The sequence below is a fragment of the Myotis yumanensis genome, unplaced genomic scaffold, assembly GCF_028538775.1.
Source record: "Myotis yumanensis isolate MYYU_CA2020_CCGP unplaced genomic scaffold, mMyoYum1.0.hap1 SCAF_10, whole genome shotgun sequence".
In the NCBI taxonomy this organism is placed as follows: Eukaryota; Metazoa; Chordata; class Mammalia; order Chiroptera; family Vespertilionidae; genus Myotis; species Myotis yumanensis.
Genome location: NW_027223761.1, coordinates 3,953,854 through 3,981,844, shown reverse-complemented (window position 1 = coordinate 3,981,844; position 27,991 = coordinate 3,953,854). Strand labels below are relative to the sequence as shown.

Here is a 27,991-nt window from a genome sequence, read left to right as displayed (position 1 = left end):
AGCACAGACATTCATTCCTCACTGTCCTGGAAGCTGACAAGTTCAAGGCGAAGGTGCTGGCAGATGCAGTTCCTGGTGGAACCTTTTCCTGGCTTGCAAATGGCCACCTTCTCTCTATGTCCTCACATGGAGGAGAGAGAGCTCTGGTCTGTCTTGTAAGGGCACCGATCCCATCATGCCCTCCCCGCACCCTCGCCACCACCTCATGACCTCCCCTGAGCCTAATGACCTCCCAGAGGCCCAGCTCCAGACACCATCACATTGGGGGTTAGGGCTGCAACGTGAACGGGGGGCGAGGGAGACATAAGCATTCATTCCAAGACAGAGCCCAACTGTGTCTTTAATAGCATTCACACCAGCCGTATTTCCCCAATTAGATCTTCCTGTGCTTTTATAGCTCCATGAAAAGCAGCCTGAATGGCCTGGCTGGTGTGGCTTGAGTGTTGTTCCATGAACCAAGGGGTCTCTGGTTCAATTCCCGGAGGCTTGATCCCCAGTAGGAAGCGTGCAGGAGGCAGCCACTGATGAATTTCTCCCATCGATGTTTCCCTCTATTCCCTACCCTTTCGTCAATTTCTAAAAAAAAGAAAAAATAGAAAAAGTCAATAAAAACATGTTTTTTAAAAACATTGGCCTAAATGAGTATAAAACAAAGTGAAATCAATAAACCAAACCCCACCCCTGCTGGCTAAGGAAGGCCTCTCCAGACTAACTGGTTGCTGCTGGGATGATGCCTTGACCTCACCGCTTTGCGTGCTTGGGTCTGTTCCACAGGTACCGGAGGACGCCCCTGATGGCCACGGCCGTTACGACAATGCCTGCTGCCACTCCAGCTGGTATGCCGACTACCGGGCCAATTGCTGCGCCAAGTATCACCAAGACAACTGCCAGGACCGCTTCGATGACCTGCAGCACAAGAGATGGGGTGTCATAATCCACGTCAGGGGCCTGGCCACGAGCACACCCACCAAGAATCTTCACTCAGGAGAGACCCGGGTCCCCTCAACGGAACCACAGAAGGAGCAGTTGTTTCCCAGGCAACAGGCCACCAGGAGAGCAGAGAAGAGGCGGGGAGAGAACGGGTGGGGAAGGAGCTCTGGGTGTGAGGGAGACAGCGGCCCTGTAGATGCTGAAAGGCTCAGAAAGCCGCAGGGGGTGCCGTGGGAAGGACACAGGCAGTGCCCGGACGGTCTAGGTGAGGGCTGGCCACTGGGAGCCTGAAGCAAGTACAGAGTTGGGGAAACCCCCCTGTGAGCTCTCACCACCCAGGGCTGGGCCGGGATGGTTCTGGGCGGCCCAGGAGCTGAGCCCGGCCCAGGCACAGCGTGGGCGCTGGTGGAGGAGCTGCTGATCCCATGTTGTGACTGGGCAGCGGCTCATGGAGCGAGATCACCTGCTTCTGCGCTGACCGGGGAGGGTTCTGGACAAGGAAGCGGACACTCAGACAGCAGGGATGAGGCGGTGGAGACGTCAGGATGGTCCCTGAGGGTCGTCGGCAACGCCATGTGAGCCTCCCCTGCCTACACCCCAGGCGTCAATACTGGGCGGGACTTCCCAGGCTCTCAGTTGTCTCAATCTGCCCCCAGACCCTACTGATACCCGTGTTAGATGCCCACTGTACAGAGGAGAAGACTGAGGAGGGACAGTGGAAAGAACTCCCCAAAGCCACCCCTCGCCAAGTGCCAGGGACCAGGACGCCTGGTGTCCTAACAAGCCCACCTAAACCTCCTCCCCCGGAAGGAAAAATGCTCAACACAGAGCACATAGCAGGTTTCTGTGGAAGACCGTGACTTGGCGCCACGTGAGCGGCTGGGGAAGGAAAGCCCGCACCGCCCACTTCATTCACAGACACTCAGACTCGCTCCCACGTGTCGGCGATAAACAGACTTTCCTCAGCTCCACTCTGACTGGCACAGAGCTGCCTGGTGTTTTAAAGGGTGCACACAGGAGGGGGACACGCGGGGTCAGGAGTTCTCGAAATGAGAATTTGAAAAGGGCCGGTGAGCGTCAGTGCGGTTGGGCCCGGTGTCAGCCAGCTGGACGGATGGAAGCCAGGCTCCCACGGGAGTGGAGGCAGAGGCCGGGCCCTCCTGACCCTGCATTGTAATGGAGAAGGACAGCAGGCGTGATGATAGGAACAGTGTGAAGACAGCTTAACCCAACCCCCAACCATGACAGGATGCTGCTGATCTATAATCAGTCTAGCCTTGCTGCTGCACGGTGCAAACTCACATCCTGGAACAATAAGTTTGCAGAGGCTTGAACTGAAACCCAGACATAGATGTTTGCAGTGGGAATGAAAGGGTTAAAGAGAATAAAATGGGGCAGAGAAAGACTTGTTGTGCTTAGCAGACATCTCGCAGAAAGCTTGCAGCCTTGAGCACAGCACAGCTCAGAGAACCAGGAGACACCTGGCATGGGAGGAGCCAAGGACAGACCAGATCCCCCACTTTAGCAGAGCGGCTGCAGCCAGCAGGATCAACAGAAACCTGTCTCTCCCTGCTCTCTCTCCGCTGATGCCTTTCTCGGTCTCAGCCCACCTGCACCCAGGTGTCGGGAATCAAATCTCTTTTGATGCATTATGGCCTCATGTCATAGGTGTGCGACCCTGGCCCACTCTGAACCTGTCAGGTGTCAGCTAGAAGATTTTTTATAACCTATTTTGCAGCAAAATAGCTTTTAGACAAAACCATACAGAGACCCGGAAGCAAGAAATAGAATCTAGGGATACATATACAGTGGGGCCTTGACTTACAAATGTCCCGACTAACGAGTTTTTTGAGATACCAGCTGTCTCTCGGCAGATTTTTGCATTGAGTTGATAGAGTAATTTGAGTTAACGAGCTCCTTAATGAGCTCCTTAACGAGCTCTGTCTCGGAACGAATTAAACTCCTAAGTCAAGGACCCACTGTATCTGGGTTCAGCAGAAGAGATTTTGCTCAGCTTTTGGGAAACTGATTCCCCTGAGCCAGCAGCCCTGCATTTGGGATAAAGGTGAATTTCTGCATCTCCCGAGAGTTGGTGGTCTGTTTCCCGTCTTCGAGTACTTTGCTGTAGTAGCATCTCTATTTTTAAAAAAAATATATATTTTATTGATTTTTTACAGACAAGAAGGGAGAAGCGTAGAGAGTTAGAAACATCGATGAGAGAGAAACATAGATCAGCTGCCTCCTGCACACCTCCTACTGGGGATGTGCCCGCAACCAAGGTATATGCCCTTGACCGGAATTGAACCTGGGACCATTCAGTCTGCAAGCCCATGCTCTATCCATTGAGCCAAACCGGTTAGGGCTCTATATATTTTTTGTTAAGAAGAGTTTATTGATTCTGAGAGAGAGAGGAAGGGAGAGAGAGAAGCATCCCTGTGAGAGCACATCGATGGGCTGTCTCCTGCACGCATGCCCACCTGGATCAAATTTGCAACCCGGGCCTGTGCCTGACCAGGAATTGAACTGGCGACGTCCTTGTGCGAAGGATGACACCAACCAATGGAGACACTGGGCCAAGGGTGAACGACAACATTTCTAAGGACAGGACGGCGCCCAGGTCCATGAGAAACACACTCCTGAGCTGCAGGCCACACATGCCCGTCCCGGGACAGAGGGGGTTCCCAGTGGCAGCCCCTGTCAGTAAGCGCTCTGAGAGGCACTCAGGACCCGGCTCAGAGGTTGGCTGGACAGTCCTTCTCCTGGCAGCCTTCCGCTTCTCCCGCAGGCATTTCAGGGGCTGGGGCCGCCTAGGGACGCCCACTCATTTATGGAGGCAGATGGAAGGAGTCTCTGTAGACACAGAGACAGACAGTAAGAGGAGTAAGAGGGAGACAGACAGGCAAGGCCGAGTTACCCTCCATGGAAGGAGCTCAGAAGAGAGGCGCCAGGGACCAGCTGCTCAGGGGAAGAGACCTCCCCCGAGTCCCTCGGGAGCACAGCAGGCAGCCAACCACCCCTGAAACGCTGGGGTCTCCCAGATTGGCCCTCGGGGGTTCCAGCACAGATGCATGATTGGCAGCCCCAACCTCAGGCTGCCACGCCTCCCACCTCAGCTCAAAGGAGGGAGACCCCACAGCAGGGTCCCCGCAGGCACCAGGGGGCAGTTCCCAGTGGGTTCCCTGCCCCGCCCCTTTCACCAGAGCCCTTCTCCCCTCACAGAAGAGGAGCGTCGTCCTCACCCACCGGGATCTACAGCCTTGGACGAGGCGCAAGGTTCCAGCGAGGATGGGGCACCCACTGCTTCCAGACAGACCAGCCGTGGGAAGAACCAGGAGACCATATCCCCCCTGGGAGGCTCCCTCCACCTCTGTTACTTTAGATTGGAATTCTGGCCCCAGACAGTTGCCATGGAAACGTGCTGTAATGTATTCATTTGAGTTGCGGGGAGGGGGAAGCCAGCTTTTGTCCTAAAAGAAGTTGAGTCTGGCCCTAGCCGGTTTTGCCTCAGTGGATACAGTGAAAAGAAGGGTGCCAAGTTCGATTTTGGTCAAGGGCATGAACCTCATTTGCAGGCTCACCCCAGCCCTGGTCTGGGCTCATGTAGGAGGCAACCAATTGATGTGTCTCTCTCACATCAATGTTTCTCTTTCTGTGTCTCTCCCCTCCCTTCCACTCTCTAAAAATCAATGAAAAAATATCATTGGATGAGGACTAACAATAAATAAATATAAATAAATGAATGAAATAGGTCTGCTTTGGCTGATTGGTTGGCAGTGACGCCTGCTCTGACTATTTAAATGACATGCAGACAGTTTCCATTAACTGCGTGAGCTAACTGTGCAACGCCAAGGACGTGAGGAAAATAGACACATATGTACCACGTACCAAAAATGCCGTCCTCTGAACTCTTTAGTATTTATAAACTTTTTAAATGTTTGATGTCAGCTAAGAATGAGTGAGGGGTTTGGGGTTTTTCAAATTATCTGAGACCAGAAGTCAGCAAACTATGGCACAAGGGCCCTAGCCAGCCCCCTGCCAGGCCTGATCACATGATTGAGGTGATAACCCCTCCCCTGGGCGCTGACCTTTAGGCCACTTCACAACCGACATTCCCTTTTGCTTAGACCATATTTCACTTAAGACCATTATCCTTCCCCTCAGGACCCGCCAAGAGAATTCTCCACCCAGGATAAGCCCGCCTGGAGTCCTTCAAAACCTCTGACCCCCTATCCCTGGGTGCAAGCCCCATTTTGGGGCTCAGCCCATCTGGTGTCCAGGTGACCTAATAAATTCATATTCTTTACCCCTTTTGGCCTCGTGCGTTCCTCCTTTGGCGATTCTAACACCTACCACTGTTTCCATACAACACTTTTTTAGGAATGGCCTCATCCACTCCATTAGGGATGGTCCACAACTGCGTTTCTGCACAAAGCTGCGGAGTTGAGTGGAGAGACAGAGACCACGTGGGACAGAGCCCGAAAGGTGTACCCTTTGGTCCTTCCCAGAAAACGTCTGTGTGGCTCTTCGTCCTCCTGGCTCCCACTTTTCCTCCTCCCTCGGCCTGTAGTCCTTGTCGCCCCTGGTCATTTCCATCTCATTTTGCAGTTTCAGATTAATCAAAAGAATTAAATCAGATTCAGCTTGGGTGTCACCTCTTCTGTGATGCCTTCTGGATCAGGCACCTGGGTTCAAATCCCACCTCTGCACATGGCTGTCAGGTGCTAGAGACTCAATGCCTAGTGGTGGAATGAGTTTGGGTGAGCTAGTAAAGCACCATGAGCCTCAGTTTCCCCATATGTAAAGTGGGGATAAAACAACCCTCCTCTGGGGCTATGGAGGGGCCAGGGGTGACTGTCATGGCTGCAACATCACCCCTTGACCTCACTGGTCTGCACAGCGACTGGCACTTCTCCCCACCCTCATCCCTACTCCGACTGTCACTCCCTGAAGGGTAGGGATTTTATCCCTGCTATATTGTCTCATTCGTGCCTCCACCTCAACCTCACACTCCCACACGGATGCCCAGCCACTGTCAGCGGAGGGAATGGTCTGGTTCCTGGGGACAGGGACAGGGGCTGAGCACACACCTGGTTGCTCCGGTGGACTCCATAGCGCAGATCGTTCACGAAGTGCTCACAGTTCTCACTGGTCAACTTGTAGTGCACCTCCTGCCCCACCAGCTCCTCTGCACGCTGCACGATTTTGCTGGGAGGCAGCGGTGGGTACTTGTCGTCATTCTCGTTATTGACACGGTACTTGTCTTCCCCGGCCACCACGGACAGCAGCTGCTTCTTCACTATGGCCCTCTCAGTCCCAGAGGACATGAGTTTGGCCAACGCAGCTCCTGTGATGTCATCTGTGGTTCCCAAAGAGGAAAGAGGCCGATGGTCGGGGCTGAGAGTGGGCAAGCAGGCAGCCCCACTGCCCTGGGCATCATCAGTGAGGATGAGCTGGGGAAAGGCTGGGCCCTGCCTGGCTTCAAACTCAAACACAGGCCGACCCCCGCCTGGGTGCCCCCGGAGAAGTCACAGATGCCCCTGCACTCTGGCTCCTCATTTCTAAAGCCAAGGATGTGGATTTTTCTAAAGGCCCCTGTGGGCGCAGATGTCCCTGAAAGATGCAGGAGGGGCTGAGGGTACAGGGCACAGACCCCAGGTGCAGCCCCAGCCAGAGCGGGGTGGGGGCCCTCAGCGGCCAGGGTGACATGTTTCCAATAGTAGGAAAGGAGGCTGCTGAGCAAGCCCAGGCCTGACCTGCAAACCCAGAGCCCCACCCACCGTGTGGCCTCAGGCCAGTCCCTTCTCCTCTCAGGGGCTTTCATCACTTACAGACGGAAGGGCCTGGGTCAGGTGATGGCCACACTCTCCCAGCTCTGAATTCTCAGATTTGCCCCTAACAGGACGCCCGCCTCCTGCCTCACCCAGGCTTCTGGGAAAGCTGACAGGAGAAGGTGAGTGATGGGCCCTGGAACCCTCAGGGAGGGGCCAGTGGACCTGCTGGATAGAGCTGGGCTCACAGAAAGCCTGTTGGTATGACGTCAACCTCTGAACAGCCAGTACATCCAAGGACCAGCTTCTACATTCACTAGCAGCTACGTACAGCGCACATGTACAGTGCGACTGAAACTTCCTGGCCCATGCACAGAAGTCGGTATTTTGTGGAAGAGCCTAACTCAAAGGGCCAAAGAGCCGCATATGGCTCTTGAGGCGCGGTTTGCCGAGCCACAGTTTGCCAACCACTGCACTAGCTGTGTGTGTGTCTGTGTGTGTGTGTGTCTCTACACTTTAGTTCACCAGTTTTTATTTTCTTTTTAAAAGGGCATTTGACCCTGGCCAGTGTGGCTCAGTTGGTTGGAGCATCGTCTGGTACACAGAGAGGGTGAGAGAAAGAAACATCTCACACTGATGTTTCTCTCTCTCTCTCTCTCTCTCCCTCTCTCTCTTACCCTTCTCCAAAAATCAATGAAAAAAATATCCTCAGATGAGGATTACAAAAAATAAAACAGTAAGTTATTCCTCAATAAGCCTCACTTTTTAAAGCCTGCATTTGGCTTTAAAATTCACATGTGTGTGCACACACCTCCTGTACAGCTGCTGGTAATGGTGGCACCGTCTGCCATGAAATGCAGGCACCGATTTTATTTGGCCCGTTCCCTGCTGTTGGTGGTTCCCAGGCTTTCGGCATTTGCTTTAATGCCACGAAACTCTGGGAGGGAAGGAAGGTTGGCCCAGGACCCGCCAGGCCCCGCCCGGGTTCCCCCGAACTGTCCTGAATCCCACCCTGCACGACTGGGAGGTGGGTTCTCATTGCTCTCCAGAGGGTGCAGCTGAGCTTAGGGGGCAAGTCACAGGTCGGCAAGCGGAGGCCCCCGGATCCCCAAACCGGTTCTGCTAAGTGGGAGGCCCTCGCTCCTTCCAGGCCTCTGAGCCAGCTGTACGCTGTGTCCTACTCATCTGCCCCCAGACCATCGAGCACACAAAGGGGTGCTTCCCTGGGACAGTGGGTTGGCTGGAAGTGAGCCCCAGTATCACCTGGAACAAAGGCCAACAGTCCGTCTCTCCACGAACTGGCTGCTGAGGAAGAAGAGCGGCTGCAGACCTACCAGGGAACATCATGCAGCCAATGGCCAGGGAGAGCCCGCCATCCAGGCACTGGGTGAGAACAGCGCACGAGTGTGCAGCCGCTAACACTCCCACCTCTGCCCTGAGCTTCAGCGGAGAAGCAGTCTTACCTGCAGAAGTCAGGTGCACCACGTAGCCATCCCCCACGTAGAGGGCCCAGTGCGTGTAGCCAAAGCGGAAAATCTCAATCAGGTCTCCAGGTTTCGGTTCAGCCTGTGGCTGAAAAATCAGAGACAGGCTGAGGTTAGTCCTCACAGGGAACATTCTAGAACAGTGGTTCTCAACCTTGACTGCACATTAGAATCACCTGGGAATCTCTTTAAAATCCTGATTCCTAGGCCTCATCCTCTGGATATTCAGTTTCTTTGTTATGGGGTGGGGCCAGCCTGCAAGCTCCCTCTGAGCATCTCCTGCAGGAAATGGAAGAGGGCGCTCTCCTCGCACAGATGGGAAGTCCCTCCTTTACTGGGGCTGCTGAGCTGGAAGTGAGCTCTTTGGGGGACAAAGAAGAGATGGACAGGGTGTCTGGAGGGGAGGTGTGGGCAGGTGTGCAGCACGGGGGTGTGACCGAGACATGGGTGTGCAGACATGGGCATGAGCACATCTTATGCCAGAGCATGTTGGTGTCAGTGAGTATATGACCCCCAGGAAGTCTCAAATGCCTCATCAAGGGCCCCCACCTTGCGCCGGGCCTGAGTGATTCTGAGTGATAGAGCCCCGACCTGCACAGCCAGACACGGTGCTCAACATGCCCACATTTCATATCCATCACTCCTTTGACCACAAACTGTCATTACCCCATTTGACAGATGAGGAGACTGAGTCTCAGGAAGGTTAGGTAACATGCAAAGCTCCTTACCTAGTGAATAGAAGAGAAAGATCAAAACCTAGGTCTGCATGTTACCAACGCTGCGCCCTTAAATTCCCAGAGCATCCCAGGCGGGCGGGGCCGCTGAAGTCTGGGCACCAGGCCAAGACCCAGCTGGGGACCCAGGGTGTGCCTGGAGTTGGTGGCAGGGCAGTGCCCTTCTGGGGTTTGCATGAGCAGGAAGTATGTTGCCCTCATCCCACTGGGAATGCGAGATATGCCCTTATCGCACAAGTTCTATTTTAGGATCTCTCCAAGGCCAGCCACCACCTCTCTTTCCCTGACTCAGCCGAGAGGGGCCATAGGGGCCAGACCACCGTGAGCAGGGTGGGTGGCTGTTGCTGGGTGAAATGAGGGTGGCTGCCAACCGGAAGTCTGCTGGGGAGACATGATTGAGAGAAAAGCTCTTGATTACAAGTGTCATGTGTCAACCTGAGCAAAGATGGAACAATTTGAGCATGAAAAATAAATACATCAGATATGTGAATAATGACATCAATGTGCTCATAATGACACTTTTAAAATGGGTGAGTCACCTTTGGAGGATGAGAAAGAATCACCATATTATTTCAAAAACTGGTAAATAAAGGAAAAGATTCAAGCATTTCCTAAGTGAACTGTACTCAGACAACCAAGTTAAGAACGACAGCAAACCCAAAGCCACAAAACAACACTTAAAGGTGGCTACACTTCTATATGCAAAGGACTAGAAAACTGGCAGGACACGTACCGAGCCACACAGAGGGGCTGGGGGTAAGAAGTGGGGGGGGCGGTGCAGGGGACTTCAGCCTCAATGTTAGGTTTCCATTTGGGTTTGGGGGAGAGGCTATCAAGAAAAATGTGCTCACATATGTGCAGCAGAGATTAAATAAAAGCCTTCTGCATGGTGTTGGGATGCAGCGAGCATTCGGAAATGTGACTGTTACGGAGCCAGAAGGAAGCAGCAACACATGGAAGGGAAGAGAGGGATGGAAAGAAAAGCAGAGGGAACAGGTGAGCTGCTTGGGGAGGAGAGTGCACAAGAACGCCTTCCTGCAGCCCCCGCCTCGGCCCCACACCGTTGGGAGCCATTCCCCTGGTCCCTCCCTCCCAGCTCCTCCCAGCCACGCAGGACAGTGTGACTGAGGAGGTGGGACTGGGCAGTGGGCAGAGGCTGCCTCCCCTGAGCCCACCATTCCTGCCTCCTCAGGAAGCTCTGGGGAGTCCTCCCACCCCGGGTAGTGGACCTTCCGGCCTCAGCAGGCGCCCGTGCCCCTTGGTGCCAGAGCGGCAGCCCAGCAAGGAGACCCACATCATCACCACTAACAGGATTGCGGTGTTTGAAATAAAAGCTTTCTGGGGACTTACCGGAGCCATCCTTCTGGGCAGCTGTGTCTGCGTGCTGCTGTCCCGGGGCCCAGCCTTCTATTATCAAGAGTTTCATTTTCCCGCTGACCCAGCCCAGGAAGACAAACACCTGTACTTAAAGCCATGCTTCTCGGGATGTGCTCCTCTGTGAGACATGTGTCCAGGTGACCTGCGAGGTAATGACTCAGTGAGAGGAGGGTCATGTTCTTCACATTTAGGTTTAGCATGTATTACCATATGCTACTAATAAATACATACATTTTCTAAAATAAAAATGCAAATCAAAGGTCACACAAAATCTGTTCTTTGTTTAAAGACGGGCCAAGGCACAGGCCAGGTAGACACATAGGCTTGGAAACCAGCCAGAGAGAAACCGAAGTCCACATGCAGAGCCAGAGGGATTTGGTGGCGGCCACGGTCAGCACCACGGTTATAAGCCACCAAGTCTCAGGGCCCAGAGAAGAGGAGAGAGGAACTGCCAGGTCAGGGGGTGTGGGGCGAAGAGGGATGGAGAGACAGAAGGAGGGAGGAGCTCCAAGGAGACCTGAACACCAGGACTGACCATGACCAGAACACACCAACGATTCCAGCAACCGCTAAGCAGATGGAACCAGACAAAACGTGTCATCAGAGGCGCACGCCCCACACTGGGAACAGGGCGCCCGCTCGCTCCACGCCCTCCCCTGCCCCCAGTTCAGAAACACATCCCAGACCAATTGGAAACCCAAACCCACCACTGCCTGGGTGTGGAGAGGCCACTTCCTACCCCACCCAGATAAGATTCTCTCATCTGATACCCACCTGTGAGCTATAACATCCTGGGGAAACTGGACAGGAAGGGTTGAGTGGGGGGGCCCTTAGCATCAGAGCTGTGGGGCATGTGGGCGGGCAGCCAGGATCAATAACTTACCATCTTCAGGCTCTGAGCATAAAGCGGTACTGTTAGGAGGCAGGGGGGCAGGAGCTGAGCCTGGACAGCTCTCCAGGATGGACATCTGCGGACCAGCGACCTCACAGCACACGCGGTCTCGCTCCCCAGAGACTCGCTTCCTCTCAGCATCTCCACTCCATTCTCCTCTGGTGGCAGCAGGACCATTGGGCAGTATTTCCCACCCTGGATTCTGGAGGGAGAATGAGGGGTTGGCTTAGCTGATTCCCTGCAGTTTCATTGGTCAGAGCCCTTTGAGCCGGCCCCCACTGGATGCTGGACACCTTGGAGTGGCTGGCCTGGGTCAGGTGATCTCCGTTTGTCCAATCAGTGCCATCCCCTTGCGACATCACAGCCCTGCTTCCCTGAGCAGGAGGACTTGGCTGGGCGCTAGCAGAGCCCTCAGGTAGGGTGGGCACAGTGACTGGGAGGTGCACAGGCAAGGCGGGAGGGGTGGGTTCTCAAACAAAGAACTTGTCTGCATATATGCATAACCCATGGACACAGACAGTAGGGTGCTGAAGGCCTGGGGTGGGAGTGGGCTAGAAGGGGCCAATGGGGAGAAAAAGAGGACATATGTAATAGTTTCAACAATAAAGATTAGAAAGAAACCGCAGGACATATGATCATTTAACCACTATGTTGTACCCTGAAACTAATACAAAATTATATTGAATGCAAACTGTAATTGAAAAATAAAATGTAAAGTTCTTTTAGCCCAGACGGTGTTGCTCAGTGGTTGAGCATCAACCTATAAACCAGGAGATCACAGGTTGGGTCTCTGTCAGGGTACATGCCCAGGTTTTGGGCTCAATCCCCAGTAGGGGGTGTGCAGGAGGCAACCAATCAATGATTCTCTCTCATCATTGATGTTTCTATCTCTCGCTCCCTCCCCCTTCCTCTCTGAAATCAATAAAAATATATATTTTAATTAAAGTTCTTTTTTTTACTACTATTTGTAATTATTCATTTATTTTTTTAAAATATATTTTATTGATTTTTTAAAATTTACCTTTTTTTTATTTCTTAAAGTATTACAAAGAGTATTACACATGTCTCCTTTTTTCTCCTCCGTGACATTCCCCCGGTCTCCCCTACCCCCCAGTGTCTTGTGTCCATTGGTTATTCTTTTTTTTTTTTTTATTGCTTAAAGTATTACAAAGGGTATTACATATGTGTCCTTTTCCCCCCACCCCTTGACAATCCCCTGGCCTCCCCTACCCCCCAGTGTCTTATGTCCATTGGTTATTCTTATATGCATGCATACAAGTCCTTCGGTTGATCTCTTAATCCCCCAACCCTCCTCAGGCTTCCCACTGTAGTTTGACAGTCTGTTCAATGCTGCTCTGCCTCTGTATCTATTTTTGTTCATCAGTTATAATGGTCATTATTATCCATAAATGAGTGAGATCATGTGGTATTTTTCTCGGATTCCCAGGGGCCGTCGCAGCCTCGCAGGGGCCATCTCAACCTCACTGGGGCAGTTTCAACCTCACCGGGGCCGTCTCGACCTCACTGGGGCTGTCTCGACCTCACAGGGGCCGTCTAGACCTCACAGGGGTCATCCCAGACTCACAGGGGCCGTCCCTGCCTCATAGACGCCGTCTCAACCTCACAGGGGTCATCTCAACCTCACCAGGGCTGTTTCAACCACACAAGGGCCATCTCAACTTCACAGGGGTCGTCTCAACCTCACCGGGGCCGTTTTGACCTCACAGGGGTCGTCCCAGCCTCACAGAAGCTGTCTCAACCTCACAGGGGTCGTCTCAACCTCACCAGGGCTGTTTCAACCTCACCGGGGCCGTCTCGACCTCACCAGGGCCGTCTTGACCTCACAGGGGCCGTTCCAACCTCACCGGGGCCATTCCAACCTCACTGGGGCCGTCTCGACCTCACCGGGGCTGTCTAGACCCCACTGGGGCCGTCTCAACCTCACCGGGGCCTTCTTGACCTCACAGGGGCTGTCCCGGCCTCACAGGGGCCATCTAAAGTTCTTTTTAAAAAGAGAAAGAAATTAAAATGTGTAATTGCATGTATCAGGTCCAAGGCAGTGACTAACACAGAGCAGAGGCTCAAAAACTGTTTGGTCAATGAGTAAATGGAATAATAATTTAATGCAAATAAAAACATGTATTTGCTGAGAATGGGGGGGAAGAGCAATAACAATAAAATTCCCATGTACCAACAACCTAACTGAAGAAATAGAAAACAACCAATAACTTAAACAAGCTTCATGACACAAAAAAGTTTGTACACACATGTTTATAGCAGCACTATTCATGCTGCTAAAAGGTGGACACCATCAACTGATGAATGGATAAACAAAATGGGGTATATCCATAAAACGGACTATTATTCAGCCATAAAAAGGAAGGAAGTATTGATACATGCTTCAACATGAAGGAAACTTGAAAGCATGCAACTGAAAGAAACAAGTCCAAAAGCCACATATTATAAAATTCTATTTATAGGTAATATTCAGAATGAGTAAATATATAGAGAGACAAAAAGTAGATTAATGATTGTTTAGGATTGTTCCCACTGGGGTGGGAAGTGGCAGCTAAGGGGGATAGAGTTTCTTTTTGAGATGATAAAAATGTTCTAAAATTGAGTGTGGTGATGGTTTCACAACTCTGTGAATCTACTAAACACCACTGAATTTTACACTTTAAATGGGTGAACTGTATTGTATGTGAATTATATCCTACATAATAAAGAGGTAATATGACCACAGGCCTGGTCACACCCTCACAGGATGGCTGCCTATGACCAGGCCGGCAGGGGGGTTAGTGAGGGACGACCAAAGGACTGAACAAGCAGGCTGTGTGGGGTGACCAGGCCTGTGGGGGGGCTGTCAAGGGCAACCAGGCTGGCAGGGGAGGCAGTTGGGGGTGACCAGGCTGGCAGGGGGGGCAGTTAGGGGTGATCAGGCAGGCAGGCAGGTGAGCAATTAGGAGCCAGTGGTCCAGGATTGTGAGAGGGATGTCTGACTGCCAGTTTAGGCCCGATCACTGGGCCTAAACCAGCACTCAGACATCCCCTGAGGGGTCCCGGATTGAAGAGGGTGCAGGCTGGGCTGAGGGTCCCCCCTCCCACTGCACGAATTTCGTGCACCAGGCCTCTAGTATACATATAAAGAGGTAATATGCTAATTGCTGTTACAGTGTCCCCATAATGACCAATTTGCATATTGATGCACGAGCAGCAGGGGGCAGGCGACTGGTGCCAAGTTCCTGGGGGTCTGAGGAGAGCACCTGACAGGAGCCTGGACCACAAAGAAGGAAGAGGAAGTGGCCACGGGGAGCTCTTCCAATCACCCTCCATGGACACCCTAACCCAGCATCCACATCCCAAGGGCAATGGGGAGGCTGACCTGACAGGAAGAAGACCCAGCCTCGGGGGTAGCTGCAGCCCACACATCTGACTCCTGATCTCTTCCCCCACCAGCCCTGCCAGGGGTGCCCACAACAATAGCACTCTGGACACCACCCATCGGCACCCCTGAGGCACCCGGGGCCTGCGGCCTGTAGCTGCTGAGCCCCCTCTGCTGGAGCCAGGCATGCCTCTCCTTCCTATAATTCCAGCCCTGGGTGGAGGCAGGCCTGAGGGCCCCTCAGGGTCAGACCCCTCCCCCCTGACAGCTGCACCACCATCTCCGCAGTGGGAGCATGCTGAACCTCACTGGGGGTGAGGCTAAACCCACCCTCCTAGCCCACCTGGCTCTGCCCTGGCCTGGCCCCCACCGGGCTCCAGGAGATTGAAGAGATTGGAGCCCCACCCTGCGCATGTACAGCCGCAAAACAGCCACATACAATTTAAAGAATGGCACCAAGCAGGAAGGTTTGACAGTTACTCCCACTTTGGCCTCACAGCCCCCCTAACTCCCTGCCTTCTGCCAGTGCCTCTAGGGATGACCACCGCTACAGGGCTGCTGGCCAGAGCCCTCCCCTCCAAGGCCTGCGGAACCCTCTGCAAAGCTTCCATAGCTATAGTCCCAGGAAACAATCATGCCCTCCTCCCCTAATCAGCACCTGCTACCTGTGAGGGTACTTGTGGGCTTAAAAATAGCAATCCCTTCCAATTTAGACATCACTTACTTGATGAAACATTTCTAGGTTTATTAGCTCAGAGCCTCCTCATGACAACCCAGTGAGGTAGGCGGAGAAGAGATTACAATTCCCACAGTATAAGCGTATGTATTCAGAAATGAAGCTCAGAGAGGAAAAGTGTCAAGCCCAGTGGTTCCCAAGGTGCAGCACACACCCCATGGGGAGGGGTGGGGAGCAATTTGATTTTAAGTGGTGGCAATTTCAGAATGAGTTAACAGTGAATTTTTTGCATTTCTTATGGTTCTAGGGGGCCTCATCTACAGTGTATCCTACATAATAAAAGGCTAATATGCAAATGACCAAATGGTGGATGTCCAGTCACTATGATGCGTGCTGACCACCAGGGGTCAGACACTCAACACAGGAGCTTCCCCCGATGGTCAGTGTGCTCCCACAGGGGGAGCACCACTCAGCCAGAAGCTGGGCTCATGGCTGGCGAGCATAGCGTCAGTGGTGGGAGCCTCTCCTGCAATGCTAAGGATGTCCGACTGACGGCTTAGGCTCACTAAGCCGTCAGTCGGACATCCCCCCATGGCTCTTGGACTGCTAGAGGGTACAGGCCAGGCTGAGGGAACCCACCTCAAGTGCATAAATTTCATGCACCGGGCCTCTACTATCTCAATAAAGATATTATTAAAGAAATTAGCCCCATGTTCCTCTCCCACCTAATGGAGTTGTAGCCAATTTCCTGAATTTTGTGTCTATGATTGTTTTGTTTTTAAAAAATATTTTCTACATATAAATATATCACTTCAATAATATTTATTTAGTTTTCATTTTTTGAATGTGGTAAAATCAGAATCAAGCTTCTTACATTGTACAACTTGATGATTTTTGCTCAATATTAGGTTCCTTGTTGACTCGTGTTCCTTCATATTCATGTGGAACTAGCACAGTTTAATTATCCTCTCCTGTCAATGGACATTGGGGTGCTCCCAGTGGGTTGCATTACAGACAAAGTTGCCATGAGCATCCTCACACAAGCCTCCTAGTGCACCTGGAGTCTTCTCTAAGCAGAGGCGGTTCCACCTTTTTAACCAAGATCCACAGTAAGAAATACATTTTATAAGGCACCAGGATATATAGAGACTTGAGGCATAAAAATAAAAGTCTTACCAAAATCTAGATGAGATACACTCTGATAAATTCTGTTCTTTATTTTTTCTAACATACCGACTGTGACCGACTAAATTGAAGTTATCACTGACTAAAGGGTCACAAACCAGAGTTGTTGGGTTGTATGGTATTGTTAGGCAGGATAGATGGCAGCGAGGGCAGGAGGAGGGGAAGAAGGTAGGGAAAGAGGGAATTTTTCTCACCCAGGGAATGAAGAAGTCAGCAATCTTGGGACTTGCCAAGATAAAATTGTGAAATGTTCTCATATATTTGGGGGAAAGCTACAACAATGTAAAAGGGGGACCTGGAAATCTAGTCTGTTGCCCAAGATCCAGCAGGGGAATCTTGAAACCTATAAGGGGGGAAAATATAAAACCCTTGAACCCCCACCAGGTGGGGCGCTGAGACTAGCTGAGTTGCCCACTTGTGCTTTATGCCAAGTGTATTTTTAATAAATGTTCTTGCTTTGCTTCAACACTGCTTTTTGTCACTCACCTGAATTCTTTCTCAAAAGCATGACAAGAGCCGTGGGAAGGAGAACCCTCTCCGACGCAGGCAGCTCTCTGGTAGCAGTATGACCTTCTTCAACTTTATTAGAGAAAGAATGCAAAATTAAGTTTCCCACGGGCAGTACACCAGAGTCACAATTGCTCAACATCTTTTTAAATATTTGTCAACATGGCAGTAATAGCATGGGATCTTTTCCACATTTTTATGTTTATTGGACATTTGTATTTACTCCTGTGAGCTCTGAGGGTATTTCCAGAAGAAATTAGCATTTAAATTAGGAGACTGAGTAAAGAAGGTGACTCACCAGTGTGGGCAGGCATCATCCAATCCACTGAGGGTCCAAACAGAACAAAAAGGTGGAGAAAAGACTAACTCTCTCTTCTTGACCTGGGACATCATAGTTCCTGTTTCTCAAGGGTTTAAACTCCAGTTGACACCAGTGGCCTTAACACCTTATTTGCAGTCCTTTAGCCTCTCAACAAATTACACCACTGGCTTTTCTGGTCCACTGCTTGCAAATGATAGTTTGTAAGACTTCTCAGCCTCCATAACCATGTGAGCCAATTCATGTAATAAATCTCATATATCCATATCTGTATGTATATCTATATCCTATTGGTTCTTTTTCTATGGAGAACCCTAACACATTGCCCTTTGCATGTGTTAAAAAATAAAATTCAACCTAGTAAATTTGAAGATCTACTTGGCTTTACTAAACAATTTGTGGAAGGGTCAACATCTCATCCAGCAAGTATAAGGGCACTCTGAATTGTTATATAAAATGAAAGGTCTTTTGTAGGTAGAAGGGACAGGAGAGCTCTTAACAAAAGAAAAGAAAGGATTATTTTTTAGATCAGGACCTGGGTTTGGGGGAGAGAAAGGGAACAGCAAGGCTTTTTACGAAGCAGGTTGCCTCTTCTTTCTATGGGGAGGAGGACGGGGAAGGAGCCTACAGGACAGATTACTTTACTGGTGCCCGACCAGAAAATTCCCAATTGGTTGATTAAGATTACATTTCTGCAAGAAGTTGAGACTTCAATCAAATCAAGTGTTAAATCTTGGGTTGGTATCATGGGATTTTAGTTCAAGCAATGCCATTTGGGCCTAGAGGTTTCTCTGTGCAGTGTGTCAATGTAAGAAGCATCCAAACCTGTAAAAATGTTTATGAGTTTATTTAAGCCAAACTGGCAACAATTGCTGGGAAGCAAAATTTCATCATACTGAAAAAATGCTCTAGAAAATGGCAGTTTTACCACTTATTTAATACATCAAAATCAATGGGGAAGATGGATGGGGGTTATGTGAAATCCACTGGTGCTAGATTATGGAGGTGGGAGAACGCAAAAAGGATGGATCTCTGGTATTAGATAAAAAGTAAGAGGAATAGACACAAACTTCTTTTACACAGGCAGGTATAGGATAGTTAACAGCTAATTAACGTGATAACAATAACAAAGAGGGGATTTGAGGTCTCTGGTCAGGTGTGGTAGTTGTGCTTTTAAAGAGGAAAATAAGACGGGGGGCGGGGGTGGGGGGGGGTAGGGGGGCGAGCAGAGGAGGGGCGGCTAGCTATCTGAATCTGTGCCAGGAGCCTGTATTCTGAGGCACACTCTTGCTAGCGAATAATTAACACCATTCTTATCTGTGATTCCTGTCCTTCCTTGGAAAGCCTGTTTCCTGGAATACTCCCATTTTACAGAGGCCATAAATCATGAACTATATACTAGTACAGGGGTGGGCAAACTTTTTGACTCGAGGGCCACAATGGGTTCTTAAACTGGACCGGAGGGCCGGAACAAAAGCATGGATGGAGTGTTTGTGTGAACTAATATAAATTCAAAGTAAACATCATTACATAAAAGGGTACGGTCTTTTTTTTTTTTTAGTTTTATTCATTTCAAACGGTCCGGATCCAGCCTGCGGGCCGTAGTTTGCCCACGGCTGTACTAGTACAACCCCTGGAGGGGGTTGTCAGCACTGGCCCCAGCCAGGCCAAGCCTCTGGGTGTAATCTCACTTCCCCCATCCCAACTCATGGGAGGCTGCAAAGCCTACGAAAAGTCTGGAAACCTGATCCATATTTGGGGGACAAAGAAACTAAAAGGGATAAAAGGAAGTCTTCCTCCATATTCATCACTCAGGCTTTGGAGGCTGATTCCCCTAAGTCACCACACTAGGGCATTAAAGGCTCCTCTTCTGACTCCCGAGTGCCCGACTGATTATTCTCCCACACCGCCTGGCAGCTTATCTACAACACTTTGAGGGAAGGGGATGAATATTTCTTTGATATTCCAAAGATATGTTGTCAGGTATATTATCACAGATGCAAAAGAAGACAAATAGACAGGCTCAGTGAAGGCAAAGGTTGACCTTTGTTAGGGAAAAATACCGCCCTAAGACATGACTAACCACCATGAACAGCTTTTAGTTGAAATTTTTAATTTCAGACCATCCCAAGTGGTTACTTTAGGTCTCTGAGTTGGTAACAGGCCTCCCCTGAGCTTGTCACTTTAGTATATGGCCCCTTTTCCATCCACACCTAGTCCATATTCAAATTTTCCCAATTATCCCAAGTTGCTTTGAGAGTTCTTTTTTATACTTAGTTGTTTTATATTCAACATGTTTTTTAATCCAGGTGTGGATGAAAGGGGCCATATGCTAACCTGACTAGCTCAGGGAAGGCCTGCGTGGTGGTTGTCCAAACTCAAAGACCTAAAATAACCACAAAGGATGGTCGGAAAATTAAATATTTAACTATAAGCAGGTATAGTGCAGTGATGGTGAACCTATGACACGCGTGTCAGAGGTGACACGCGAACTCATTTTTTTGGTTGACTTTTCTTTGTTAAATGGCATTTAAATATATAAAATAAATATCAAAAATGTAAGTCTTTGTTTTACTATGGTTGCAAAGATCAAAATATTTCTATATGTGACACGGCACCAGAGTTAAGTTAGGGTTTTTCAAAATACTGACACGCCGAGCTCAAAAGGTTCGCCATCACTGTTATAGCGGTTAGTCATGTCCTGGGCCAGTATTTTCCCTGACAAAGATCAACTTTGATCTTTACTGAGCCTATTGTCATTTTGCAAATAAAATAACACTCCTGTGAGATGTCTGGGTAACTTGTAACTTCCCTTTTGCTGAACCCCTCAGGGCACAACAGATGGCACCAGGGCATTCCCTCATTGTTATTGTTATCATGTTAATCGTCAACTGTTAACTATGTTAACTATCCTGTATCCATCTGTGTAAAAGAAGCATAGCTCCATCATTTCACTTTTTATCTTATTCCAGAGGTTCCCCCCCTTTGCTTTCTCCCACCTCCCTAATCTATCACCAATGAATTTCAAGTAACTCACTTACGTATTTTCCTTCTGATGGTAATTTATAAAAACAAAGTATGAACTCCCCATTCTCCAGAGCATTATCTCAATTCGTTGAAGTTCCGCTTCCCAGCATTTGTCAACAGTTTGGCTCAAATAAACTCACAAAAATTCTTTACAGGTCTGAACGGTTTTACGTTAACATTACTTGGCATAGTTGCCTCAGGATTCCAAAGAAGCTCATCCAGGACTACCCTGCAGACTCGGACTTGGTGTTAGGATCCAGCAAGGGGCCCATTGAGCCCCGCAGGCTCCCCGCCATCTGAGGTGAACCCGGGTGAGTTGTCTCTTGGTTCCAGGACCTTCCCAGCTTTCTTAGAGGGTCTGACTTTATTTGAGCTGTATTTTAAAGTCCTCGAGGTGGAACCAAGGTGAAAGGTTAATAGACCTCAGGCTGAGGCAAGACTGGAGGGAAAAACGGGTGACTGGTTGTGATTTCGGCTCTTCAATTGGAATTGCTTTCTGAGAGTCTGAGCAAAACACCTTCGCCATATAAATGAGAGCTGAACTTGTTCAGCTCCGAAGATAAAGGGGAACATCCACCCTCCTACCTGATTCTCAGGTGCTCTTAGCGTTACAGAAGAGCAAAGAAATGCCAAGCATGCTTCCTAGAGAAAGGGAGGGACCCCATTTATTAACACCAGTGGACTCGGGGAATAATTTTCAAATCAGAGTGAAGTAACACACAGAGGTTTCGCTTTTTATAAACTTCTGGGGTCATTGTCTTGCAAATATGGTTCCGCCCCCTTTCATGGGCTTACAGGAAGGTACCCAAGGCATCTATGATCTGTCCTGGGGCCAGCAATAATGACTTCCCCACCTCCCCAGGGCAATGCATTATTCACAGTTTTTATGGCCTGACATGCCTTGCAAGACCAGTTTCCACCTCATCCCCCCCACTCCCTTGACCCAAAAGCTTCTTTTAGCCTTGTGGGGCAACAACCACGGGATGTTATGGTGAACAGGGCTGACGACCACTCTTAGCTACGTCCTGCTGGGAAGGGATGATGACCAAGGGGTTAGCATCCCGCTTCTGCCTCTCAGAGGAGTTTGTAGGGAGTTCTTGTTTCAGGCAGGCAGAGGTAAGCAGTGGTCCCACACGTGTAGAATGTTCCTGCAGGGGGCACCAGGGGTAGGTGGTATTTTCAGCCTTGGAGGTAGAGCTGCATAGTTCATCTGGGAGGTGACCTGTTGGATGGTGGCCCTGTGTACTGCTGAAACAAATAGGAGCAACATTAGTTAGCTGCACATTGGCCGTGACAGGTCCTATCCAATACAATCCCCCTCCCCACCTCCCCCACCGTGCATTTGGTAGTAGAGTCGTAACATGCCACAGGCTGATAAGTATAGCTAACAAAGATCTGGCTTGATTGTGCAGTTTGTGGTCCGCTTATGGTTTTCTTGTGGACTACCTGGTCTAGCATATTTGGGTAGTGAGTTTCCAAGCAAAGAGCAAAGGACGGCATGACAAGGTGTAATCCAACAATTTATGATAAGGCCTTTGTTTTCTTGCTGTGTGGGGAGCAGTAATTTTATGGTGCTTCTGTGTCCCAGCAAGAGCAGACGAGTTCTCTTCCTGTTACTAGTCTCGGATTCCGCTGGCACTCATAAAAAGACAACATGAGAGTTATTAGAAAGATAAAACCAATGATTATCCAGAATTACCAGAGCATATTACCTTTAGGAGGAGATAAGAAAGATTAGTGTTAGGGAGAATTCAGGAGGGTGTTATCTGAATTCCTTGGAACAGATTGATCTGCCAAGTCCACTGTCTTCTTGAGGGTGATCCGCAGGGGGGTGTTCTGGTCAGAGGTCACCTTCCACTCAGACTAGATGTCACTCAGCTGGTGGGCTGCCTTCACCTGAGGGTGGTGGATCCAGGTGTTCAGTCCTGCAACCTTAAGAGCTGTGGGTATGGTTAATATGACTGGATAGGGTCCCTTCCAGGTAGGCTTGAGGGGCTCCTTTTTCCAATCCTTTACCCAAACCTGGTCTCTGGGTTTATAAGGATGTACGGCTGTTCCTAGAGAGATGTAACCCACTTGTGGACCTCAAAGACAGTTTTTTCAAGTCCTTGTAGTTGCTTCTGGATTTGTAAGTTTCCTATTTCCCCCAAATTTCCCTTTGGCCGAATTAAGGGAGGGGGGTCTACCATATAGAATTTCAAAGGGAGAGAAACCTACATTGGCCCTTGGGGCACAGCATACTGCAGGAGTACAAGAGGCAAGGTATCTGTTCAGGGTAAGGCTGTCTCTTGGCATAGCTTAGCCATAGCCTGCTTTATGGTCCAATTCATGCTTTCTACTTTCCCTGAACTCTGAGGCCTGTAGGCTTTATGTAGGTTCCATTTAATTCCTAAAGCCTTGGCTACCTGTTGTACTATTTCTGCTACAAAGGCTGGGCCATTATCAGACCCTATGGTCAGAGGCATTCCATACCGTGGAATTATATCCTTCAGCAATGCCTTAGTGACTTCTCTCGCCTTTTCAGTGCGAGTGGGATATGCCTCAACCCAACCTGAAAAGGTGCAAACAAAGACTAGCAGGTATTTATTCCTTCTGGTAGGCCGTATTTATCCATTTTGAGTTTATTCTTGTGTATGGTGTAAGTTGGTGGTCTAGTTTCATTTTCTTGCATACATCTGTCCAATTTTCCCAACACCATTTATTGAAGAGACTATCTTGACTCTATTGTACGTTCTTGCCTCCTTTGTCAAATATTAATTGAGCATATCGGTTCGGGTCGATTTCTGAGCTCTCTATTCGATTCCATTGATCTATATGTCTGTTCTTGTGCCAGTACCAGGCAGTTTTGAGAACAGTGGCTTTGTAATACAGCTTGATATCTGGTATTGAGATCCCACCTACTTTGTTCTTTCTCAGGATCGTTGCAGCTATTCGGGGTCTTTTTTTATTCCAGATGAATTTTTGGAGAGTTCGTTCTAGATCTGTGAAGTATGCCGTTGGTATTTTAATGGGAAGTGCGTTGAATTTATAGATTGCTTTGGGTAGTATGGACATTTTGATGTTGTTGATTCTACCAATCCATGAACATGGTATGTTGTTCCATCTGTTTATGTCTTCCTCTATCTCTTTTTTCAACGTCCTGTAGTTTTCTGAGTAGAGGTCTTTTACCTCTTTAGTTAAGTTTATTCCTAGATAGCTTAATTTTTTTGGTGCGATGGTAAATGGGATTGTTTTTTTAGTCTCTCTTTCTGAAAGTTCACTATTGGTGTATAGAAATGCCTCAGATTTCTTGGGGTTAATTTTGTATCCTGCTACATTGCCAAATTCGTGTATTAAGTCTAGTAGTTTTTTGATGGAGTCTCTAGGGTTTTGTATGTATAATATCATGTTGTCTGCAAATAAGGACAGTTTTACTTCCTCTTTTCCAATTTGGATGCCTTTTATTTCTTCTTCTTGTCTAATTGCAATGGCTAATACTTCCAGTACTATGTTGAACAGGAGTGGTGAGAGTGGGCATCCCTGTCTTGTTCCTGTCCTTAGGGGAAATGGTGTTAGGTTTTGCCAGAAGTGACGATTACAAAGAAGCCACAAGAATGCACATATTTTCTTTATCTTAAACTTTAGTAAAACTTCCTGGTATCTTATTGCATAAAATAAATGCACTGTATTGGCTCTGGGTCCCTGTCTGTCCATCAGAGGACAGCTGTCCCACCCAGTCCCAGCTCTCCCTACTGTCTTTGTGTCTGTCTCTTTCATTTTGTCAATCTCCCGTTGCCCCCACTCAGGACTCCTGTCTGCTCTCTAGCCATGCTGGTCCTGGAAAGAGAGAAATATTTATAGGTCACAGTGAATATGTTAGAAAAATAAAGAACAGAATTTATCAGAGTGTATCTCATCTAGATTTTGGTAAGACTTTTATTTTTATGCCTGAAGTCTCTATATATCCTGGTACCTTATAAAATGTATTTCTTACTGTGGTTCTTGGTTAAAAAGGTGGAACAGCCTCTGTTTAGAGAAGACTCCAGGTGCACTAGGAGGCTTGTGTGAGGATGCTCATGGCAACTTTGTCTGTAATGCAACCCCCTGGGAACACCCCAATGTCCACTGACAGCAGAGGATGATTAAACTGTGCTACATTCCACATGAATATGAATGAACATGAATCCATAGGAACCTAATATTGAGCAAAAATCATCAAGTTGTGCAATGTGAGATGCTTGATTCTGATTTTACCACACTCAAAAAATGCAAACTAAATATATATTATTTAAGGGACACATTTATATGTAGCAAATATTTTTTAAACCAACACAATCATAGACACAAAATTCAGGAAAATGGCTACAACTCCCTTAGGAGGGAGAGGAACATGGGGCTAATTTCTTTAATTATATCTTCATTGAGATATAATTCACATACCATACAGTTCACCCATTTAAAGTGTAAAATTTAGTGGTGTTTGGTAGATTCCCAGAGTTGTGAAACCATCACCACAATCAATTTTAGAACATTTTTATCATCTCAAAAAGAAACTCTATTCCCCTCAGCTGCCACTCCCACACCCTCCAGTCCTAAACAATCACTAATCTACTTTTTGTCTCTCTATATATTTACTCATTCTGAACATTACCTATAAATAGAGTTTTATAATATGTGGCTTTTGGACTTGTTTCTTTCAGTTGCATGCTTTCAAGTTTCCTCCATGTTGAAGCATGTATCAATACTTCCTTCCTTTTTATGGCTGAATAATAGTCCGTTTTATGGATATACCCCATTTTGTTTATCCATTCATCAGTTGATGGTGTCCACCTTTTAGCAGCATGAATAGTGCTGCTATAAACATGTGTGTGCAGACTTCTTTGTGTCATGAAGCTTAAGTTATTGGTTATTTTCTATTTCTTCAGTTAGGTTATTGGTGCGTGGGTATTTTATTGTTATTGCTCTTCCCCCCATCTCCAGCAAATACATGTTTTTATTTGCATTAAATTATTATTCCATTTACTCATTCAGCAAACAGTTTTTCAGCCTCTGCTCCGTGTTAGTCACTGCCCTGGACTGATAAATGCAATTACACATTTTAATTTCTTTCCCTTTTTAAAAATAACTTTAATTAAAATATATATTTTTATTGATTTCAGAGAGGAAGGGAGAGGGAGAGAGAGATAGAAACATCAATGATGAGAGACAATCATTGATTGGTTGCCTCTTGCACACCTCCTACTGGGGATTGAGCCCAAAACCTGGGCATGTACTCTGACAGGGACTCAAACTGTGACCTCCTGGTTTATAGGTTGACGCGCAACCACTGAGCAACACCATCTGGGCTAAAAGAACTTTACATTTTATTTTTCAATTACAGTTTGCATTCAATATTATTTTGTACTGGAGGTCTGCTGCACAAAATTCGTGCACGGGGGAGGGGGGAGGGGATGTGCCCCTCAGCCCAGCCTGCACCCTCCCCAATCTGGGACCCCTCGAGTGATGTCCAACTGCTCATGTCCAGGTGATGTGTGAGGTAATGATTCAGTAAGAGGAGGGTCATGTTCTTCACATTTCGATTTGGCATGTATTACCATATGCTACAGTTTGAGTCCATGGCAGGGTACATGCCCAAATGACTTTAAGTACAGTTGTTTGTGTTCCTGTGCAGGGTCAGAGGGAAAAGGAAAGTCTTGATCACAGAAGGCTGGGCCCTGAGGCAGTCGGACATTGCTCTCACAAATCAGGACTGCTGCCTCCCAACCGCTTGCCTGCCTGCCTGATTACCCCTAACCGCTTCTGTCTGCCAGCCTGATCACTGCCTAACCACTCCCCGGCCAGCCTGATCGACGCCTAACTGCTCCTTGCTGACCTGATTGCCCCTAACTGCCCTCCCTTTCAGGCCTGGTCCCTCCCAACTGCTCTCCCCTGCTGGCCATCTTGTGGTGGCCATCTTGTGTCCACTTGTGGGAGGCCATCTAGTGTATTGGAGTAATGGTCAATTTGCATGTGACTTCTTTATTATATAGGATTAGTTTCAGTTGTACAACATAGTGGTTAGATGATCGTATATTTTACAAAGTGTTCCCCCAAGTATTTTCACTACCCACCTGGCACCATTATTGTTATTTCTTACACCTCACACTTATGCATATTCTTCTATATAGACATAAGATTTAATAAAAATCATTTAAAAGTATATGTAGTCTACAATATTCTTGGGAGGATACCAAGAAACTGATAGGGCTGCCTCCATGGAGGGGAACTGGGTGGCTAAGAGGTGGGGGTGGGGAATATGGATGCTGATCTTGTGTTTTATAGGCCTTTATATAATTAAAAAATACATATACATGCACACCTGTAAGACCAACGATGTTTGTGCTCTGGGCGGTGGTCCTAGATTGCCAGCAGGCTGGGTGTGTGCCCTCCCATCCCACTCTCTGTCCAGTTAGGAGCACTTTGGGCCTTTCAGCTCAGCACAGAATCCCCAAGCCCCCCGCCTTGAGGACTCTCTTCATGAGGCTCTTGGGCCCAATTTTCTGATCCTCTGAATAGATTGGATTCGGTGAAAAGCTACAAGCCCCAGAACAGGGACAGTGCCGTTTCTTTTTAATCTTTATTGCTGAAACTATTACATATGTCCTCTTTTTCTCCCCATTGGCCCCTTCTGGCCCACCCCCACCCCAGGCCTTCAGCACCCTACTGTCTGTGTCCATGGGTTATGCATATATGCAGACAAGTTCTTTGTTTGAGAACCCACCCCTCCCGCCTTGCCTGTGCACCTCCCAGTCACTGTGCCCACCCTACCTGAGGGCTCTGCTAGCGCCCAGCCAAGTCCTCCTGCTCAGGGAAGCAGGGCTGTGATGTCGCAAGGGGATGGCACTGATTGGACAAACGGAGATCACCTGACTCTAGGCCAGCCACTCCAAGGGTGTCCAGCATCCAGTGGGGGCCGGCTCAAAGGGCTCTGACCAATGAAACAGCAGGGAATCAGCTAAGCCAACCCCTCATTCTCCCTCCAGAATCCAGGGTGGGAAATACTGCCCAATGGTCCTGCTGCCACCAGAGGAGAATGGAGTGGAGATGCTGAGAGGAAGCGAGTCTCTGGGGAGCGAGACCGCGTGTGCTGTGAGGTCGCTGGTCCGCAGATGTCCATCCTGGAGAGCTGTCCAGGCTCAGCTCCTGCCCCCCTGCCTCCTAACAGTACCGCTTTATGCTCAGAGCCTGAAGATGGCAAGTTATTGATCCTGGCTGCCCGCCCACATGCCCCACAGCTCTGATGCTAAGGGCCCCCCCACTCAACCCTTCCTGTCCAGTTTTCCCAGGATGTTATAGCTCACAGGTGGGTATCAGATGAGAGAATCTTATCTGGGTGGGGTAGGAAGTGGCCTCTCCACACCCAGGCAGTGGTGGGTTTGGGTTTCCAATTGGTCTGGGATGTGTTTCTGAACTGGGGGCAGGGGAGGGCGTGGAGCGAGCGGGCGCCCTGTTCCCAGTGTGGGGCGTGCGCCTCTGATGACACGTTTTGTCTGGTTCCATCTGCTTAGCGGTTGCTGGAATCGTTGGTGTGTTCTGGTCATGGTCAGTCCTGGTGTTCAGGTCTCCTTGGAGCTCCTCCCTCCTTCTGTCTCTCCATCCCTCTTCGCCCCACACCCACCTGACCTGGCAGTTCCTCTCTCCTCTTCTCTGGGCCCTGAGACTTGGTGGCTTATAACCGTGGTGCTGACCGTG

The 27,991-nt window shown here is 49.0% G+C and overlaps 1 protein-coding gene across 1 annotated transcript; it reads right to left on the bottom strand.

Moving 5' to 3' along the window:
* Nucleotides 1-322: 322 nt before the first annotated feature.
* Nucleotides 323-10,347, bottom strand: LOC139018672 (phospholipase A and acyltransferase 3-like). Its single transcript, XM_070427325.1, has 5 exons — nucleotides 10,267-10,347; nucleotides 8,162-8,270; nucleotides 6,018-6,286; nucleotides 746-906; nucleotides 323-576 (listed from the first exon to the last, which is right to left on the bottom strand). The coding sequence occupies exons 1-5, from the start codon at nucleotides 10,273-10,275 to the stop codon at nucleotides 570-572; spliced, it is 555 nt and encodes a 184-aa protein (XP_070283426.1). The 5' UTR covers nucleotides 10,276-10,347; the 3' UTR covers nucleotides 323-569.
* Nucleotides 10,348-27,991: the final 17,644 nt, after the last annotated feature.

Bases quoted from the DNA above. Each gene is read 5' to 3' on its own strand.
- LOC139018672 (XM_070427325.1), bottom strand. The intron at 6,287-8,161 runs GTAAGACTGCTT...TGGGAACCACAG, and splicing joins GGTGCACCTGACTTCTGCAG to ATGACATCACAGGAGCTGCG. The intron at 907-6,017 runs GTGTGTGCTCAG...CTTGTGCTGCAG, and splicing joins GAGTCCACCGGAGCAACCAG to GTCATCGAAGCGGTCCTGGC.